The sequence below is a fragment of the Theropithecus gelada genome, chromosome 3 (genome assembly GCF_003255815.1).
Source record: "Theropithecus gelada isolate Dixy chromosome 3, Tgel_1.0, whole genome shotgun sequence".
Classification (NCBI taxonomy): domain Eukaryota; kingdom Metazoa; phylum Chordata; class Mammalia; order Primates; family Cercopithecidae; genus Theropithecus; species Theropithecus gelada.
Window position 1 is genome coordinate 49,886,451 of NC_037670.1, and position 22,072 is coordinate 49,908,522.

The window sequence follows — 22,072 nt, forward strand, 5'->3', positions numbered from 1 at the left end:
CTCAAAAAAAAAAAAAAAAAAAAGAAAGAAAGAAAAGAAAAGAAAAAAAGACATTACCTCCAAAAGGGCATCACACACCTGACAGCTGACTTTTCAACGGAAATAACAAAAATCAGAAGACAAGAAAGATAGCATCGAGGTTCTACTCCTCATCCACTAACTGTCAACCTAGAACTCTATACCCAGTGTGAAAACAGCCTTCAAAAATGAGGGTGAAATATAGCCAACTGCAGACAAACACACTGAAAAATCCATTCCCAGTAGGCCCACTGGCAGGAAAACACTAGGAGCTATACCTCAGACAGGAAGAAAATGACCCCTGGGAGAAACTTGGAAATGCTGGAAGAAATGAACCAAAGAACGTGGAAGTGTGGGGGTAAATCTACACACACGCTAGCCACATAAAATACAACACAGGCCCGGCGCGGTGGCTCACGCCTGTAACCCAGCACCTTAGGAGGCCGAGGAAGGCAGATCACCTGAGGGCAGGAGATCACCTGAGGTCATAAGGCCAGCCTGGCCAACATGGTGAAACCCCATCTCTACTAAAAATACAAAAATTAGCCAGGCAGGCACCTGTAATCCCAGCTACTCGGGAGGCTGAGGCAGGAGAATCACCTGAACCCGGGGGGAACAGTGGTTGCATTGGGGCGAGATCATGCCATTGCACTCCAGCCTGGGTGACAAAGAAACACTCCACCTCAAAAAAAAAAAAAAAGCCGGGTGCAGTGGCTCACGCCTGTAATCTCAGCACTTTGGGAGGCCGAGGCAGGTGGATCACGAGGTCAGGAGATTGAGACCATCCTGGCTAACACAGTGAAACTCCATCTTTACTAAAAATACAAAAAATTAGCCGGGCTTGGTGGCAGGAACCTGTAGTCCCGGCTACTTGGGAGGCTGAAGCAGGAGAATGGCGTGAACCCGGGAGACAGAGCTTGCAGTGAGCTGAGATCACACCACTGCACTCCAGCCAGGGTGACAGAGCGAGACTCTGTCTCAAAAAAAAAAAGAAAAAAAAAAGAAACCCCATCTCCACTAGAAAAATACCAAAAAAGTAGCTGGACGTGGTGGTGTGTGCCTGTAATCCCAGCTACCCAGGGGGCTGAGACAGAAGAATCACTTGATCTGGGAGGTGGAGGTTGCAGTGAGCCGAGATTGCGCCACTGCACTCCAGCCTGGGTGACAGAGTGAGACTCCATCACAAAAAAAAAAAATGTAAGACAGACTGCACACTCCCCTGCCCACTAGAACCCTCCAATGGCCTCTGATCTGAGTTGAAACAGAATTGTTTATGTCAACCGGGAAGGCCCTGCGTGATCCACCCTCAGCCCCATTCCCCTCGCCTGCCCCAGGGCTCTCTGCTGTCTTCCCACACGAAACACACTCCCGCCTTCCACTTGTGATTCTCTGCCAAGGACAGCCTTCCTTGATGTCTCAGGCCTCCTCCCTTCCCTCCCTAAGTCTCCACTCAAATGTGACCTTCTTGGTGCAGGAAAACCCTCCCATCATACCTCTCCTCCCCTCCAGCATTCTGCAGTCCTCTCAGTAGGGGCCGCGGTCTCACAGTTACGTATCTGATGTACTTTGCATCTTAACCATGGTTATTGTCTGTCTCCTTCACTAGGATACTGCCTGGGCTTGATTCACAGCTAAATCTCTGGTGCTTAAAACAGTGCCTATGTACAGTAAATGCTTAATACGTATTTGTTAAATAAATATCAAAGAGACAAGATCATGCAACCAAAGAGACAAGATCAAGTGATCAAAGAGACAAGATCATGTGATCAAAAATCAAGAGAAGCAACAGACAATACAAAGAGATGCCCCCAGGGGAAGCAGATCATGGAATTCATGGACAAAGACTTGAAAATAATTAGGCTCCATATGTTTGAGGAAATAAAAGACAAAATTGAGAACACTGGAACAGAACTAAAAGGAAAATGTTTTCAAAGCCAAATGGAAATGCTCAAATCCAAAAACATAATAATAAACAAAAAAATTATTTCAATTTTTGAAGAAAACAAAATTTTAAATTCACATCACAGAGTAACCCAAGATATATTAACAAAATTGTAAACACTTTCCTTCTTTTCTTACTTGGTATTTTAGCTAGGCTTTGACTACAACCACATAACAAAAGAAAAAGATGGGGAGGATAAGGAGGGGATGGGGAGGAGAGCCTGCATATAAAAAAGAACCCAAAGAGAACACTTTTTTTTTTTTTTGAGACGGAGTCTCACACTCTTCACCCAGGCTGGAGTGCAGTGACCGGATCTCAGCTCACTGCAAGCTCCGCCTCCTGGGTTTACGCCATTCTCCTGCCTCAGCCTCCCGAGTAGCTGGGACTACGGGTGCCCACCACCTCGCCCGGCTAGTTTTTGGGGTTTTTTTTTTTTTGTATTTTTTAGTAGAGACGGGGTTTCACCGTGTTAGCCAGGTTGGTCTCGATCTCCTGACCTCGTGATCCGCCCGTTTCGGCCTCCCAAAGTGCTGGGATTACAGGCTTGAGCCACCGTGCCCAGCCTTTTTTTTTTTTTTTGAGACAGAGTCTCATGCTGTTGCCCAGGCTGGAGTGCAGTGGCACGATCTCAGCTCACTGCAAGCTCCATCTCCTGGGTTCATGCCATTCTCCTGCCTCAGCCTCCCGAGTAGCTGGGAATATAAGTGCCCACCACCACATCTGGCTAATTTTTTTGTATTTTTAGTAGAGAGTGGCTTTCACCATGTTAGCCAGGATGGTCTCAATCTCCTGACCTTGTGATCCACCTTGGCCTCCCAAAGTGCTGGGATTACAGGCGTGAGCCACCACACCCAGCCAAGAACACATTTTTTAAAGAGCTGAGGGAGGGAGGCCAGGCTTGGTGGGCTCACGCCTGTAATCCCAGCAGTTTGAGAGGCCAAGGCAGGAGGATCACTTGAGGCCAGGAGTTCGAGACCACCCTGGGCAACATGGTGAAACCCCATCTCTACTGAAAATACAAAAATTAGCCAGGCCTGGTGCTGTGCTCTTGTAATCCCAGCTACTTGGGAGGCTGAGGCAGGAGAATCACTTGAACCCAGGAGGCAGAGGTTGCAGTAAGCTAAGGTCGTGCCACTGCACTCCAGCCTGGGTGACAGACTGAGATTCTATCTCAAAAACAAGAGCTAAGAGGGGAAGGGAGTGAGAGTTGAAAAATGACCTGTTGGGTGCCATGCTCACTACCCAAGTGGTGGGGTCATTCATATCCTAGACCTCAGCGTCACCCGAGTGGTGGGGTCATTCATATCCTAGACCTCAGCGTCACACAACATCCCCATGTGACAAACCTGCACATGTACCCCCGAACCTAAAATAAAGGTTGGAAAAAAAAGAAGTTAAATAAGAAGCCATCAACAACAACAGAAAAACATTTCAAGTGCTGAGCTATTGGGATCAGCGTGGAATTTCTTCAACTTCGTGCGTGTTGCTGTAATGTTAACACAACACAAACAAATTGGAAGAAACCATGTCATAATAAAAGTAAACTATTGTGTGCCACCATGCAGACATAAACACCACTAAAACCACCTAAATAAATAACAAGTCCCAGAAGCAATGTCCCCACCAGCTGCACAGCCAGAAGACGGGGCTCTTCAGGAAGGGGCTGGTGCTCTCAGACACTCAGAGGCCTGAGTGTAAAATAACGCAACGCCCAGCAGTCCTGGGAGCTACACTGAATGGGCGCCGGCTCTGAGGGTGACCAGTCTCCACTGCATCCTCCTCACCGGGCCTGGCAGCTGGCGTCTCCACTGCCGGCCACCCCACGCTCCTGTCAGCCTGCACTTGGGAACCCTCCTTCCCAGTGGCCCACTGCAAATCCAACCCAAAGGGTCCCACACCCACTCAAACCGGCCAATGGAAATGGGTTTCCATCCATGAAATGAGCCCACAGATGATGGGGAACCCGGCCAGGCCAAAATCAGGAACTCTCTATCAATCGAGATGTCTCCTCTAAAAACCGTGAGATTCCAAATCCCCTGCCTGGTCAGGAGGGGTGTAGGAGGGCAGCTTAGATGGAGAGGGAGGGCCTCCACTCCCAGGGACGAAGATGCAGCCAGGGCCCCCCAGCGCACCCCAGCCAAGCAGGGAGAGCAAACGAAGACAAAAGCCGGGCATTACCGGTGGATCCATGTCCACACGCCCCTCCGCCTACACGCAGTCCTTTCGGACAGCCCAAAGTGGGGCAGACACCCTGCCAGGTGCTGAACGGCACGTGGCCTCCGTCCAGGTCTCCATGGAGCTGTTGGAAGCCCAGCGCCGTGACCTCACACGGTCAAGAGTGGTTCTCTCACGGACAAAACGCCGGGGAGGGGAATCCAGGGGGCCGTGGGGATGGCCCAGGGGGCTCTGCAGACACCAGCAATCACCTCCTGCGGAGGACAGCGTGTGCCCTGAACTCCCTGCCAAGTAAACACCTCATCCCTCTCCAGTCACCATGACAATGGGCCATCTCACAATCTCTCAGAATGGCATAGATGCCTTCCTGGAGCTGCAAGTCCCTTGCTCACACCCATCCCCAGGCTGAATCACTGGGAGACAGAGATCAAGGGTGAGACGCTGCAAATACGTTCTCGTACCTTTACGTCCTTCTAATCGACCTCGGGGATCGGCTGCACAGGACCCACTCAGGGAAATCATCACATCAGCATCCATTGCTTCTACACAAACCAGGAGGTCTCACTAGAAACGGCAGGTGGGCCAGACACGGTGGCTCACGCCTGTAACCCCAGCACTTTGGGAGGCCAAGGCAGGCAGATCACCTGAGGTTGGGAGTGCAAGACCAGCCCAACCAACATGATGAAACCCTATCTCTACCAAAAATTAGCCACGTGTGGTGGTGGGCGCCTGTAATCCCAACAACTTGGGAGGCTGAGGCAGGAGAATCTATTGAACCCGGGAGGCAGAGGTTACAGAGCGCCACTGCACTCCAGCCTGGGCAACAAGGACAAAGCTCTGTCAAAAAGAAGGAAGGAAGGAGGGAGGGAAAGAGGGAGGGAGGGAGGGAGGGAATGAAGGAAGGAAAGAAGGAGGGAAGGAAGGAAGGAAGGGAGGGAGGGAGGGAAATGGCAGGTGCCTGGGCAACAAGGGTGAAGCTCTGTCAAAAGGACGGACGGACGGACGGACGGACTGAAGGAAGGAAGGAAGGAAGATGGCAGGTGCATCACAAGTGAGGGGTGAAGGAAGGAAGGAAGGAAGGAAGGAAGGAAGGAAGGAAGATGGCAGGTGCATCACAAGTGAGGGGTTCCAGGCCTTTGTTTGTAGAAATTACTAGAAATAGTAGCAATAATAGAGGTAGAAGTGAGTCGGCAGGAACCTGAAGCCTGGGAGTTGAGAGAGGTCGGCCGCAACCACTCCCCGCAACCACGGTGAAAATTGTTTACATCAACACTGAGGCTCTGCAGTCACCTGGGAAAAACAGAAGCCGCAGGCAAAATTGCACTCATCATACCAGAGTAATTTTTAGGCAGTTCACATTGCCTCCTGGAGGGTGGGGAGGCAGGGACACAGCTGGAGGCCAACTCGGGCACTCAACACAGGTTTAGTCAGAGAGAGGGCAAGAGGCAGGACAGCCCTGGACAGGGAAAGGTAGGTTCTCAACCCCATAGTAGGAAAACCCGGGGCTTCATCCCAGACGCCCTGCAGGCTGGAGGGGGCGAGAAGAGAGAGTTTGTTTGAGCAGGTGAGTGGGAATTTTTTTTCTTTTTTTTTTTTTTGAGACGGAGTCTTGTGCAGTGGCGCGGTCTCAGCTCACTGCAAGCTCCGCCTCCCGGGTTCACGCCATTCTCCTGCCTCACCTCCTGAGTAGCTGGGACCACAGGTGCCCACCACCACGCCTGGCTAATTTTTTGTATTTTCAGTAGAGATGGGGTTTCACCATCTTAGCCAGGATGGTCTCGATCTCCTGACCTCAGGTGATCTGCCTGCCTAGGGCTCCCAAAGTGCTGGGATTACAGGTGTGAGCCACTGCGCCCAGCCGATTTTTTTTTTCAATCGAGATGGAGTCTCGTTCTGTCGCCCAGGCTGGGGTGCAATGGCGCAATCTCAGCTCACTGCAACCTCTGCCTCCTAGGTTCGAGCGATTCTCCTGCCTCAGCCTCCTGAGTAGCTGGGACTACAGGTGCGCACCACCACGCCCAGCTAATTTTTGTATTTTTAGTAGAGACAGGGTTTCCCCATGTTGGCCAGCTGGTCTCCAACCCAATATCAAGTGATCCTCCTGCCTTGGCCTCCCAAAGTGCTGGGATTACAGGCGTGAGCCAGTGTGTCCTGCCAGGGTTTTTTTTGTTTTTGTTTTTGTTTTTTTAATTGAGGTAAAAGTCATGTAACCTAAAGTTAACAATTAACCATATTAAAGTGCACAACTCAGCTGCGTTGACACATTCACCGTGCTGTGCAACCACCACCTCCGTCCAGATCCAGGACCTCTGCAGACGCTGTGCCATTCAGCAGCTGCCCCCCGACGCCTACTCCAGCCCCTGACAGCCCTGAATCGGCTTCCTGTCTTTGTGAAACTGCCTGTTCCAGCTACTTCACAGAAGCAGAATTGTGCATTTGGCCTCTTGCGTCTGGCTCATTTCACTGGCATTACGTAGCCAGGGTTCGTCCGCGCTGTGCCGCGTGTCAGGTGCTTCACTCCTTTCTGCAGCTTTCCCTTGTATGGAGAGGCCACATTGTTTGTCCTCGTGAGCTGATGGACATGTGGGGTTTTCACAACGTGGCTCCTGTATGCAGTGCTGCTCTGAACGCTCATGTAGAGGTATGTGTTTGAAGACTTGTTCTCAATTCTTCAGGGTGTGTACCTAGGAGTGGCACTGCCAGGTACTGTGTCATCCGCATGTTTAACTTTCCCAGGAAATGCCAAGCTTCCTTCCACTGTGGCTACACCAACTCATATTCCCCACAGCAGTGCACGAGGGTTCCCCATCCCCCACACCCGCACAACACTCATGTTACATTTTTGGTTTTGTTTTTAATATGGACAACATGCGTTGGGTTTGGGATGTACTGCCTTCGAGATAACAGTGAGACCCAGACTTGGCCGGGTGCAGTGGCTCATGCCTGTAATCCCAGCACTTTGGGAGGCTGAGGCAGGCAGATCACGAGGTCAGGATACCGTCCTGGCTAACACGGTGAAACCTCGTCTCTACTAAAAATACAAAAATATTAGCCAGGCGAGGTGGCGGGCGCCTGTAGTCCCAGCTACTCGGGAGGCTGAAGCAGGAGAATGGTGTGAACCCGGGAGGCGGAGCTTGCAGCGACCTGAGATCGTGCCACTGCACTCCAGCCTGGGCAACAGAGCAAGACTCCATCTCAAAAAAACAAAACAAAACAAACAAACAAACAAAAAAACCAGTGAGACCCGGACTCGGGAATGGCCCACAGAGAACTGGAGTTCAGACCTGGGACCGAGACACAAGCTCCAGGGTTTAGACCCTGGACCAAGACACGAGGTCTTGTCTGGATGCTCAGCTCCAACAGATCCCACAAAGCCATTCCCAAAGAGACTAGCCCAGAGCCAGAGTAGCTCACCAAGGAGAGAGGGACAAGGGGCCTCCTTCCCCTAATGCCCAGGCCCCAGGCGATGTGCCTGGCGAACTCCTACATATACTTCAAAGCCTGTTTCAATGCCACCTCCACAGGAAGCCTTTGGGTCCCCTTCCCCCACCCACCTCCAGTGTATTCTGCTCAGACCTCTGTGGGAGCTCACATCACATGGCCCCAAGATGACGTGTTGCACGAGTTCATTACCCACCCCCATCTCAGAGACACAGTGCCAGGTGCACTCAAGAACCAGGCAAAGGGCCAGGCATGGTAGCTCACACCTGTAATCCCAGCACTTTGGGAGGCCAAGGCGGGAGGACCACCTGAGGTCAGGAGTTCAAGACCAGCCTGGCCAACATGGTGAAACCCCATCTCTATTAAAAATATAAAAATTAGCTGGGCGTGGTGGCGGGTGCCTGTAATCCCAGCTACTTGGGAGGCCGAGGCAGGAGAATTACTTAAACCCAGGAGGTGGAAGTTGTGGTGAGCCGAGATCGCACCACTGCACTCCAGCCTGCGGGACTGAGCGAGACTCCGTCTCAAACAAAAAAAAAAAAAAAAAAAAAAAACAGGCAAAAAAATGAGAAATGAATGAGCGAATGAACAAAAACATAGGCGGGACCAAAGTCAGAGCCCCACGCCTTCATGCCATATAAACTGTCATGACCACAGACTCAGCTACTCACAGTAGCTCGGTGATTGGCAGGTACAGGGACGGTCTTGGGGCTGAAGACATGGGGTCAGAGGTGGCCAGCGAGAAAGGAAGGATGATCTCTGCCAAGCTCAGCCCAAAATGGGTCCCAGAATCGAGTAACCCAGCCCTGGGGATTGTCCTGGTCCTGTCCCATCCCACACAGGGGGATGAAGTGCAGACGTCCAGCCCAGAAAAGAAAATATGTGGGTGGGGCCTGCGGTGGGCGTGGAATCTAAGAGAGAGCCCTGTGCCAGTCAGGAAGGGGTCAGTGATGCCGCCTTCCCAAGCCTACACGTGGGAAGCGCCATCTGAATTACGATGACCTTGTGTTCCATGACGGAGACCAGAGTGGAGGCAGAAACAGTTTCAAGTAAGATGGGCGAGGTCACAAGACAGAGCCCATCGCAGTCAGCAGGCTACAGAAATTGTGACCAGATGAAGCACCACCTTAGCCAGTCACTGGTGGTGTCAATAGGACTTTTTGTTTGTTTTTGTTTTTGAGGCGGAGTCTCCCTCTGTTGCCCAGGCTGGAGTATAGAGGTGTGATCATAGCTCACTGCAGCCTTGACCACCCAGGCTCAAGCGATCCCCCCATCTCAGCCTCCTGACTGTCTGGGACCACAGATACACCACCACCACGCCTGGCTACATTTTTTGTTTTATTATTTGTAGAAAGGTTGTATTGCTATGTTGCCCAGGCTGCTCTCAAGCGATCCTCCTGTCTCAACCTCCCAAAGTGCTGGGATGACAGGTGTGAGCCACCACACCCAGCCCCAATGGAACTTTTTTTTCTTTTAAGACAGAGTTTCACTCTTGTCGCCCAGGCTAGAGTGCAATGGCACGATCTTGGCACACTGCAACCTCCGCCTCCTGGGTTCAAGCAATTCTCCCGCCTCAGCCTCCTGAGTAGCTAGGATTACAGACACCCGCCACCATGCCTGGCTAATTTTTGTATTTTTAGTAGAGATGGGGTTTCACCATGTTGGCAAGGCTGGTTTCGAACTCCTGACCTCAGGTGACCCACCTGCCTCCGCCTCCCAACGTGCTGGGATGACAGGGGTGAGCCGCCGTGCCCGGACTCAGTGGGACTTAGCTTTTGAGATCCGTGCCTGAAAGTACTTCACTTCATAGAGGAGAGACTGGCCCAGGGCCTCATGGCTCTGGCAAGGACTCTGGGCTCTCCCTTCCCAGGAACCAGAAGCTGCTTTACTTCAAGGAACGAGGTTGGGGTCCCATTCTCTTGTCTACCTGTCCTGGCACGACGGGACTTCCCATCCTTGGCAGCTGAGGAGTCAGACTAGGCAGGATACATGTCATTTCAAACACACAGGCTGCTTCAGGAGGCCTTGGGAGAAAGGGGGGCGGTGAGCAGAGACCCTCCCCAGGACCATGCAGGGGTGACCTCTCACGGGCTCTGCCTGTGCACATGGCAGGCTGTTCTTCCCCTTCCCCTTCCCCTCTTGGGATTCCGGGAAGGCCTCTCATTTTGCAGCCCCCACTTCCTGTCTTCTGTTTTCACACTGATGCGTTGTCTGAGCTGCAGGACGATCGAGGTCGTGGGGCCAGGACAGGCTTTTCCAGGCCAAGACATCTTTGTAACAACACTGTGGGAACAGGGTTTCCAGAAAGCTCCGTGGCCAGAATGTGCCCCAGAATGGAGTAGCCCGGCCCTGGGGATTATCCTGGTCCTGTCCCGTCCCACACAGGGGGATGAAGTACAGACATCCAGCCCGGAAAAGAAAATATTTGGGCGGATTCTGGGGTGGAGATGGAATCTAAAGAGATTTTTTTGGACCCAAGTTTATCCTCCCGAGAGAAGCCTACACGCAGGGCTTACCGGCAGTGGAATTCCTCGTTCCTGCCTGCAGCCCGGTTCTCGCTCCCACGGGGATGCAGCCTGCCCCTCCCACCGAAAGGGATTTCTGAGAGGCGGCTGGTCCACCCTGGCTGATGCCTTCGACATTTCTGAGAGGTGGCTGGTCCACCCTGGCTGATGCCTTCGACATTTCTGAGAGGCGGCTGGTCCACCCTGCCTGATGCCTTCAACATTTCTGAGAGGCGGCTGGTCCACCCCGTCTGATGCCTTCCACGAAGGGTGTCTAGGTTTCCATGGGGCTGTCCGCTGCGTGCCGGGCAGGCATGAGTGGTGTTTCTGGACCACCTCCCCCGAGCAGTTCTATGAGCAGCACGAAGACAGCCCCTCTGCACTCTGGGAAACCCTAAGTCTCAAGGGCCAGTTGTATTTGAGGACCAGGGGTCTCCAGGAGAGGGGTCAGATGGTACTAACCCCAGGCCAGGGCCCATAAGCCCACCGAGCAGGGGCAAATCATCCCCAGCCATGAGGTGGAGAAACCGAGGCCCAGAGAGGGTAAAGGATTTCTTCAGGGGAACCCAACCATTCAGTGGCAAGGTTGGAAGAGAAACGCAAGGTCTTCATTTACTGAGCACCTACTGTGTACCAGGCCTCACACAGAGAGTACAGCAAACAAAGGGAAAGAAAAAGGAAAGGAAAGGAGGAAAGGAGAGGAGAGGAGGGCAGGGCAGGGGAGGGGAGGGGAGGGGAGGGGAGGAGAGGGGAGGAGAGGAGAGAAGAAATGAATTAGAAATTAACAGGCTGGGCCTGGCACAGTGGCTCATGTCTGTAACCCCAGCACTTTGGGAGGCCAAGGCAGGCAGATCACTTGAGGTCAGAAGTTCGAGACCAGCCTGGGCCACATAGGGAGACTTCATCTCTATAAAAAATTAAGAAAATTAGGCCGGGCACGGTGGCTCATGCCTGTAATCCCAGCACTTCGGGAGGCCAAGGTGGGCAGATCACGAGGTCAGGAGATCGAGACTATCCTGGCAAACACGGTGAAACCCCATCTCTACTAAAAATACAAAAAAATTAGCCGGGCGTGGTGGTGGGCGCCTGTAGTCCCAGCTTCTAGGGAGGCTGAGGCAGGAGAATGGCGTGAACCTGGGAGGCAGAGCTTGCAGTGAGCCGAGATCGCACCACTGCACTCCAGCCTGGGTGACAGAGGGAGACTCCGTCTCAAAAAAAAAAAAAATTAAGAAAATTAAAAATTAATAAAATAAAAATAGAAGATGAAGATGCAAATCCCAGTGAGGCAGAGTGTACACAGAAGGGTGTGAGCACAGGCGAGGGCCCTGCTCACCTTCAGAAGCAGACAGCACGTCTGTACATGTGCACATGTGCACATCTAGGTAAGTACGTGTGTGTGTGTGTGTATCGAGGTCAGTACGTATACGTGTGTGTAACCAGGTAAGTACATGTGTGTGTGTATCTAGGTAACTACGCGTGTGTGTATCTAGGTAAGTACATGTGTGTATCTAGGTAACTACGTGTGTGTGAGTGTGTACATGTGAGTGTGCATGTATCTAGGTAAGTACGTGTGTGTGGGTGTGTGCACATCTAAGTATGTGTGTGGATGTGTGCACATCTAAGTATGTGTTAGTGTGTGTGTATCTAGGTAAGTACATGTGTGAGCGTGCGCACATGTGTGAATGTGTACATATCTATGTATTTGTGTGTACATGTGTGAGTGTGTACATATCCAGGTAAGTACATATGTGTGAGCATGTGCACATCCAGATAGGTACGTGTGTGAGTGTGTGCACATCTAGGTAAGTACATGTAAGTGTGTGCACATATGTGTGAACGTGTACATATCTAGGTCAGTATGTGTGTGAGCGTGTACACATCTAGTTAAGTGTGTGTGCGAGCGTGTACACGTGCATGCAAACACACCCCTTACATCCACCACTCTCGGGGTAAGCTGAGTATGTCCAGGTGTGTGCACAGCTATGCATCTGGGTAAGTGCATGTGTTTTAATGTATGTGCACACACGACTCCACGTACCCTCCCCCTTGGTGGCAACAGTACATCCTTGCCTGTGTGTGCCTGTGTCTGCATCTGGGCGAGCGTGTGTACATGTCATTCACGCACACACGCGCACGCACTCACTCCCTCACCCACCATTGCAGCTGTCCCCCCCACCCCACCTCTCCCCACACAGCAGCAGCAGCTGGGGATTCAGCCTCTCCCTCCTGGAGGGCAGCACCCCAGCTCCAGCCTGCCACACACAGGGGCACCAGCCTTGTAGTGCGAAGGCGGAGAAGCCTGAGTTCCTAGGATGGAGGACAAGAAAGAAGCAGAAGGCGGGGGATCCACCATCAGAGCCAACGCCGGGAGAACCCGGCACCCTGCCCCAACGCGCAGGCGGCCAGGGCCCACAGGCAAGGTGGGAAGGGTGTGGCCTCAGAGGCATGCCTGGGTTTGCGTCCAGCTCCATGACTCTCCCTGGCTGACCCTGGGGAACCGGCGTTCTCTCTCCAGCACCCATTTTCTCATCTGTAAGATGGGAGTGTCAACATCTCATCTGATCAGGCCTGCATGAGAATTTGATGAGATAAAGTATGCAAAGCACCACGTGCCGTATCTCGGTGTTCCTGCGTTGGGAGGCACTGACTCCCAAAGCAGGAAGACGCTGATGGTCGGGGCCCCTCCCAATGCAGGAACACCCTGGGTAGGAAGGGCAGAGGGCACAGCTGGAGGAAGGAGTGGGCAGATACCACCTCAGTCCATCACACACTGTCATGGTCACCAAGTAGTGAGCTGGGAGGGCCAGAGGACACTAAAGATCCTCCCTCCCTGCAGAGCTGGGACTTGGGGTTGGAGCTCAATCCTAGATCTCCTCCTCTGAGCTCACCCAAGACAGGATTGTGGTGAGAGGCTCTCTGAGGAAGCAGCCGTGGCCCTAAAGCAAGTGTTGAAGAGCGGCCAGCTGCAGGAGGGGTGGGGAGGACGCGCCAGGTGACAGGACAGTGCTGGCCAGAGCCCTTGAGCGGCCACGGGCTGCAGTGGAAAGGCAGGCAGGCGCCAGACCCCATGAGGCAGGAAGGAGCTTAGATTTGTTAGGAGAGCATTGGGAAGGTTTGGGAAGGTTTTAAGAAGGGGATGCAGTTCCATTTGTGTTTCTGGAAGATGGCTCCAGCTGTGACTGATGTGGAAAATGGAGCACGAGGCCCGATGGGAAGCAGAGAGGCTTCTGCAGTCATTCAGTCAAGAGGACAGTAGCTTGGGCTAGGAAAGGGGTGGCAGGGAGAGAAACAGGCATATTTGATTTGTGTGCCAGAGGTACGATCTCTCTTGGATGGAGAATGTGAGAGAAACCCCACAGAGGAGAAAGGACAAAATGGGGGTCCCCGAATTCCATGAACTGATACAAGTATGAGGGTCAACCCCAAGTTTCATAGGCACAGAACACAGAGAACCATAACAAAGGCGCTGAGGACTGGGCTGCAAGCAAAACATTGTCCGAGTCCCAGACGAGCCCCCAAGCGACCCACACAAGGGTGTGCCAAAGCAGCACTTCAAACGCTTGGAAATGGAACTCGTATTGGCATTGTCACCCACCAAGGGTGAGAGAGAACTTGCAGTCTGAACCTCATCAACTGATTTCCTGCTAAAACAAAAATATCAACATTCTCCATAAGATTTTAATAGGACCCAAAGTTTGACAACATAATATAGAAAATGTCTAGTATATAATCCAGTTACTTGACAAATTATTCAATATATCAAGAACTAGGGGAGAGCGCCTCTGCCTGGCTGCCACCCCATCTGGAAAGTGAGAAGCGCCTCTGCGCGGCCGCCCCGCCTGGGAATGAGGAGCGCCTCTGCCCGGCCACCGTGCAACCTTCCAAGTGTGAAGTGACAGCCCTGTGAGTGATCTTTTCTGTCTTCCCCAAGTTTGCATTTTTGACATTAAAGTTTACTTTTTAATTAAAAGCTTTAAATTACAGAATTAAAAAAAAGGAACTAGGAAAGTCTGGTCAGCTCTCACAGGAAAAGACAATCAATCCATGGCTGACAACCTCCAGATGCCAGAGATGACGGGATTATCAGGTTAACACTCTAAAGCAGCAATTTTAACTATTTTCCATGAAGTGAAGGTGAATACTCTTGGAATTGGTGGGGGAATTATCAGCAAAGAAATCAAATTTATTTAAAAAGAAAAAAGGAAGAAGAAAGGAGGAGAAGGAGAACAAGAGGAGGAGTAGGAAGAGGAGGAACTACCAAATAAAAAATTTAGAACTGAAAAATAAATACAAATTTTAGAACTGAAAAATAAAGTAACAGAAAATTTAAAATTCACTAGATGGGATCATTTGCAGAATGGATATGACAGAGGATAGAGTTGGTAAGTTTGAAGAGCGACCAACAGAAATCATCCCACCAAAAGGATGGGTCAGCCAGGCATCGTGGCTCTTGCCTGTAATCCCAGCACTTTGGGAGGCTGAGGCGGGTGGATCACCTCAGGTCAGGAGTTCGAGACCAGCCTGGCCAACATGGCTAAGCCCCATCTCTAACCAAAATACAAAAATTAGCCAGGCATGGTGGCGCACATCTGCAATCCCAGCTACTCTGGAGGCTGAGGCACGAGAATTGCCTAAACCCAGGAGGCAGAGGTTGCAGTAAGCCGAGATCACGCCACTGCACTCTGGCCTGGGTGAGAGAGTGCAACTCTATCGGAAAGGGAAGGGAAGGGAAGGGAGGGGAGGGGAGGGGAAGGGAAGGGAGGGGAGGGAAGGAAAGGGATTGATTTAACAGAGCCTCAGGGACTTGTGGGAAAATATTTAAAAATCTAACATTTATGTCACTGGAGTCCCTGAAGGAGAGGAAAAAGAGATTGGTACAGAAAGATATATTTGAAGACATGATGGTTGAAAACTTCTCAAACGTTGAAAGGTATAAATATTCAGATTCAAGATCAAAGGAAAACAAGAGAAACTCAAAGAAAATCAAACTCAGACACATTGTACTTCAACTCTGAGAAACTAAATACGCAGGAAAAATCATGAAAGAAGCCAGAGAAAAGAAATATAAAATAAAGCAAATGAGGATTCAAAAGGCTGATTTGCCATCAGAAACCATAAAGAACAATGGGAAGACATCTTTAAACTGCTGAAATAAAATCACTCTCTACTCGGAATCCTATATCTGCAAACATGTCCTTGTCCTTCAGGAATGAAGATAAACCAAAGAGATTCTCAGATGAAGGAAACTAAGAATCCGTCACCAGCAATCCTGCTCTAAGAGGAATGCTAAAGCAAATTCTTCAGGCTGGTGGGGGGGAAATGATCCCAGAGGGAAAGAAAAACAATTCAGGAACCACAGAAGAGCGATAGAAATGGTAAATACCCAGGTACATCTTCTAGACTATTTGCCCCTCTTAAATTACTTAAAGTATGTGAAAGTGTTAAAAGTAAAAATTGGCAGGGTGCAGTGGCTCACATCCGTAATCCCAGCACTTTGGGAGGCTGAGGTGGGCGGATCCCGAGGTCAGGAGATCGAGACCATCCTGGCTAACACAGTGAAACCCCATCTCTACTAAAAAACAAAAAATTAGCCAGGCGTGGTGGCAGGCACCTGTAGTCCCAGCTACTTGGTAGACGGAGGCAGAAGGATGGCGTGAACCTGGGAGGTGGAGTCTGCAGAGAGTGGAGCTCATGCCACTGCACTCCAGCCTGGGCGACAGAGCAAGATTTTTTTAATTTTTTTTTATTTTTTGAGACGGAGTCTCGCTCTGTCGCCCAGGCTGGAGTGCAGAGGCCAGATCTCAGCTCACTGCAAGCTCCGCCTTCCGGGTTCCTGCCATTCTCCTGCCTCAGCCTCCTGAGTAGCTGGGACTACAGGCGCCCGCCACCTCGCCCGGCTAGTTTTTTGTATTTTTTAGTATAGACGGGGTTTCACCATGTTAGCCAGGATGGTCTCGATCTCCTGACCTCGTGATCTGCCCATCTCGGCCTCCCAAAGTGCTGGGATTACAGGCTTGAGCCACCGCGCCTGGCCAAGAGCAAGACTTTGTCTCAAAAAAAAAAAAAAAAAAAAAAAAGACGCATCATAATATATACTATGCTATATATACTGTATATGCTACATATATAGTAACAAATAGTATTTTCTTTTTTAAAGTGAATAAACATACCAACTAAAAGACAGAAACTGTCAAATCGCATAAAAAATGAAAACCAAGTATATGCTATCTATAAGACACACACTTCACTGATATAGCTAAAATAAGAGGATAGAAAAGATTAATCACACAAATCCTAATAATGTGGCTGTATTAATATCAGATAAAGCAGACTTCAGAACAATGAAAATTACCAGGAACAAAGAGAAACATTGAATAATGATAAGAGGGTTTATTCACCATGAAAACATAGCAACCCCAAATGTATATGCAACTAATAACAGAGCTCCAAAACACATAAAGCAAAAACTGACAGAATTAAAGAAGAAACAGACAAATTATATTTGGAAGTTTCAATGGTGTTCTTTGGTAGTAGGTATAACAAGGGGCCAAAAAAAATCAGCAAGAATGGGCCAGGGGCGGTGGCTCATGCCTGTAATCCCAGCACTTTGGGAGGCCACGGCAGGCAGACCACAAGGTCAGGAGATCAAGACCATCCTAGCTAACACAGTGAAACCCCGTCTCTACTAAAAATACCAAAAAACTTAGCAAGGTGTGGTGGCGGTCGCCTGTAGTCCCAGCTACTCGGGAGGCTGAGGCAGGAGAATGGCGTGAACCCAGGAGGCAGAGCTTGGGAGTGAGCCGAGATCGTGCCACTGCACTCCAGCCTGGGTGACAGAGCGAGACTCTGCCTCAAAAAACAAAAAAATCAGCAAGAATGCAAAAGACTCTAACCTGAACAACACCTCAAACAACTAGACTTCACCAACATTTCCAGAACACACCACCCAACATTTCCAGAACATACCATTTCCAGAACACACCACCCAACATTTCGAGAACACATCACCCAACATTTCCAGAACACACCACCAACAGTTCCAGAACACACCACCCAACATTTCCAGAACACAGCGCCCAACATTTCCAGAACACACCGCCCAACAGTTCCAGAACACATCACCCAATATTTCCAGAACACAACACCCAACATTTCCAGAACACACCACCCAACATCTCCAGAACACACCACCATTTCCAGAACACACCACCCAACATCTACAGAACACACCACCCAACATTTACAGAACACATCACCCAATATTTCCACAACACACCACCCAACATTTCCAGAAAACACCACCCAACATTTCCAGAACACACCACCCAACAGTTCCAGAACACACCACCCAACATTTCCAGAACACACCACCAACATTTCCAGAACACACCACCCAATATTTCCAGAACACACCACCCAACATTTACAGAACACACCACCCAACATTTACAGAACACACCAGCAGTTCCAGAACACAACACCCAATATTTCCAGAACACACCACCCAACATTTCCAGAACGCACCACCCAACATTTCCAGAACACACCACCACCATTTCCAGAACACACCACCCAACATTTCCAGAACACACCACCCAACATTTACAGAACACACCACGCAACATTCACAGAACACATCACCCAATATTTCCAGAACATACCACCCAACATTTCCAGAACACACCACCCAACATTTACAGAACACACCACCCAACTTCCAGAACACACCACCCAACATTTCCAGAACACACCACCCAGCATTTCCAGAACACACCATCCAACAGTTCCAGAACACACCACCTGACATTTCCAGAACACACCACCCAACAGCAGCACACATTGTTTCCAAGGGCACATGTGACATTCACCAAGATAAAGCATATGATCAACCATAAACCACACCCTAACCAAATAAAGATTCAAAATCACACAAGGTATGTTCCCTGACCACAATGAAATTAAACCAGAAATAAACAAAAGAGAGATATCAAAAAAAAAATCCCCAAATATTTGGAAATTAGACAACAAATTTCTAAATAAGAGGAACCAAAGAGGAAATCTCAAGGGAAAACAGAAAATATTTTGGGCTAAATAGAAAATACAGCATATCAAGATCTGTGAAATATAGCTAGAACAATGCTTTAGAGAAAAATCTGTAGCATTATATATTTCTATCAGACAAAAGCCTTAATCATCTAAAATTTCACCTTAAGAAATTTTAAGAATAGATAAAACCCAAAGACTGCAGAAGAAATGAAATAATAAAAATAAGAGAAACCAACAAAATCTAAACAAAAATAGAGAAAATCTATGAAATTAAAATCTAACTCTTTGAAAAGATCAGTAAAATTGATAAACTTTTAGTCAGACTGATCAAGCAAAAAAGAAAAGCCAGAAATTAACATCTCAGGAATGAAATAATACAAACAGTACAGACATTAATAGGATGAGGTAATATTACTCTATATTCATAAATTTAACAACTTAAGTGAAATGGAATAATTCCTTGAAATATGCAAACTGTGCTCGGGTGCAGTGGCTCACGCCTGTAATCCCAGCACTTTGGGAGGCCGAGGTGGGTGGATCACTTGAGGTCAAGAGTTCAAGACCAGCCTGGGCAACATGGGGAAATCCCGTCCCTACCAAAAATACAAAAATTAGCCAGGCATGATGCCTGCAATCCCAGCTACTCGGGAGGCTGAGGCAGGAGAATCACTTGAACCCAGGAGGCGCAGGTTGCAGTGAGCTAAGATCGCGCCACTGCACTCCAGCCTGGTCAACAAAGCAAGACTCTGCCTCAGAATAAATAAAAAAATAAACAAGCCTCACACTAGAAGAAAATATTTTGTAAATTAAATATCTGACAGTTTATACAAAATTTTGAAACTCAGTAGTAAGAAAACAGACAACCTAATAAGAAACATGGACAAAATACATGAACAGACACTTCACCAAAGAAGATATCTGAGTGGAAAATAAGCGTATGAAAACATCCTCAAGAACTTTAGTCATCAGGAAATGTAAAATAAAACCACTTTAGGGCCAGGCGCGGTGGCTCATGCCTGTAATCCCAGCACTTTGGGAGGCCCAGGCGGGTGGAGCAGCTGAGCCCAGGAGTTCAAGACCAACCTGGCCAACATGGTGAAACCCCATCTCTACTAAAAATACAAAAATTAGCCGGGCGTGGTGGCACATGCCTATAAACCCAGCTACTCGGGAGCCTGAGGCAGGAAAATCACTTGAAAATCACCTGACCCCAGGAGGCAGAGGCTGCAGTAAACCGAGATCATGCCATTGCCCTCCAGCCTGGGTGACAGAGCAAGACTCCATAAAAAAAAAAAAAATCCACTTTAGGTGCCACCATATACCTATTAGAATGGCTAAACGTTTTCTAAAACTGACAGTATCAAAGGCTGCCGATACTGAGGAACAAGAATCATGGCTGCTTGGAACACAAGATAGGACAGACATCCTGGAAAACAGTTTGGCAGTTTCTTATAAACATACACTTACCCTATGACCCAGGAATCTCACTACTAAATATTTACTCAAGGGAAATAAAAACCTTCTTCCACATTAAAAACCTGTAAGACGAATATTTATAGCAGCTTTATTTGTAGTCGGCAAAAACTGGAAAGAATCCAAGTGTTCCTAGACAGGGCACAGGACAGACAAGCTGCAATCCATCTATGCAACAGGACACTGCCAGCAATAAAAATGCAGGACCTGCTCATGCAGAAAAACACAGATGAGGCGGGCGCTGTGGCTCGCGTCTCTAATCCCAACACATTGGGAGGCCAATGCAGGTGGATCACCTGAGGTCAGGAGTTCGAGACCAGCCTGACCAACATGGTGAAACCCCGTCTCTACTGAAAATACAAAATTAGCCAGGCGTGGTGGCACATGCCTGTAATCCCAGCTACTCAGGAGGCTGAGGCAGGAGAATTGCTTGAACCCAGGAGGCAGAGGTTGCACTAAGCTGAGATCGTGCCACTGCTCTCCAGCCTGGGCAATAAGAGTAAAACTCCGTCAAAAACAAAAAAAGAAAGAAAGGAAAGGAAGAAAAGGAAGGCAAGGAAGGGAAGAAAGGGAAGGAAGGGAAGGAAGGAAGGAAGGAAGGAAAAGGAAGGAAGGAAGGAGAAGGAAGGAAGGAAGGAAGGAAGGAAGGAAGGAAGGAAGGAAGGAAGGAAGGAAAGGGAAAAAGAAAGAAAGAGAAAGAAAAACAGATGAGCCAGGCACGGTGGCTTACATCTATAACCCCGGCACTTCGGGAAGCTGAGCAGGGAGGATCGCTTGAGCTCAGGAGTTCAAGACCAGCCTGGGCAACATGGAGAAACTCTATCTCTACAAAAAACACAAAAATTAGCCAGGCATGGTGGCGGGCACCTGTAGTCCCAGCTACTCGGGAGGCTGAGGTGGGAGGATGGCTTGAGCCTGAGAGGTGGAGGTTGCAGTGAGCTGAAATCATGCCACTGTACTCCAGCCTGGACAACAGAGCCAGACCCTGTCTCAAAAAAGAAGATTGACGGCGTTATTTTGGATAATCTTCGGAAAGATCACATCTTGCTCGGGAAACTCCCACACTGTGTTTTGCCACCAAATAAGAATTTTTTTTTTTTTTTTTTTTTTTTTGAGATGGGGTCTCGCTCTGTCACCCATGCTAGAGTGCAGTGGCACAATCTGGGCTCACTGAAACCTCCACCTCCTGGGTTCAAGTGATTCTCCTGCCTCAGCCTCCCAAGTAGCTGGGACTACAGGCGCACGCCGCCACACCCAGCAATAGTTGTTTTTTTTTTTTAAGTAGAGACGGGGTTTCACTGTGTTAACCAGAATGGCCTCGATCTCCTGACCTCATGATCTGTCTGCCTCAGCCTCCCAAAGTGCTGGGATTACAGGCATGAGCCATCGCACCTGGCCCAAATAAGGAGTATTTTGTCTGCTTAAGTCTCCACCACAGAAAAACTCACTCATGAAGGCCAGAGCAACAGAGGCCCAGCCCGGATGGCACTCCGAGAGTTGGGTCACCCCTGCCGGCCTGTGTGACTTTATCCGAGGTGCTTTATGAAAGCCTCACGAACATGCACCCTGCTTGGGATACAAGTGGAGAAAAACCCTCCATCAGAGGCTTCTGCCCGCCACTCAGCCCTGGCTGGCCTTGAGGGAGTGGCCCAGACCTTGCCCCCTCTCCACCAGGGCTGCTGCCCTACCCAGAGGCACACTTCCTGGTTCTATTGCAAACATTCCACAGCACCTCACTGGTCCAGAAAACACAGCAGAAAATGAGTCTCCACGGAATTTTAGGGCCCTGTTGGGTGGTTTATATTTGGGGATCTCAGCTCCCATCGCAAGCTGAGGGGCATTCTTCCCAGTTAAACACACCCACACGTAGAACACGCACGCGACTTCAAAGACTTCACGAAAGCTCCCCAAAGGTCCTATCGGCTACTGCAGAACACAGAAACAAAAATCACCCGTAATCGTGCCCTGAGACGCCACTCTTATCAACATTTTGGTGGACGCCCCTCAGACTTTTTTCTTTGCATATAACACATTATCGTTGGCATCACTTTCGACAAAAATGGAACTGTACCACAGATCCTATCTTGCAACCTGCTATTTTCACTCAGCAATGGCTTGCTGTTGGAGGAAGGCCTGAGAAAAACTGCCCTGCCCACGCCCAAGAAGGCCGCTGGGATCAGTGAATCGTGTCCCCAAAAATAGACGCTCTGGAGTCCTAACCTCAAGACCTCAGAAGTTGACTTTATTTGGAGGCTGGGTCTTGACGGAGGTGATGAAGTTACAAGAGGTCATTGGTGTGGCCTTGGTCCAGGATGACTGGTGTCCCTGTGAAAAGGGGAGATCTGGACACAGACACTGACAGGGGGCAGAACGCCACGCGAAGATAAAGGCAGGGACCCGTGATGCGTCTGCCAGCCTGGACCACTCAAGATCGCCAGCACCACCCGGAGCGGGGGAGACCCAGAACCTTCTC

General features: G+C 49.6%; 1 protein-coding gene across 5 annotated transcripts in view; it reads right to left on the reverse strand.

Annotated features, from left to right (window-relative positions):
* The window catches only part of PRKAR1B (protein kinase cAMP-dependent type I regulatory subunit beta), a 180,833-nt gene that overhangs the window by 138,711 nt on the left and 20,050 nt on the right, over positions 1 to 22,072 (reverse strand). Inside the window, exon 1 of one of the 5 annotated variants that reach the window (XM_025378441.1) lies at positions 4,139 to 4,412. The exons of the other annotated variants lie outside the window; for them this stretch is intronic. Coding sequence (XP_025234226.1) covers positions 4,139 to 4,150 — 12 coding nt within the window. The 5' untranslated portion in view covers positions 4,151 to 4,412. Of the gene's footprint in view, positions 1 to 4,138; positions 4,413 to 22,072 lie in introns of those variants that run through there. 5 annotated transcript variants of the gene reach the window in all.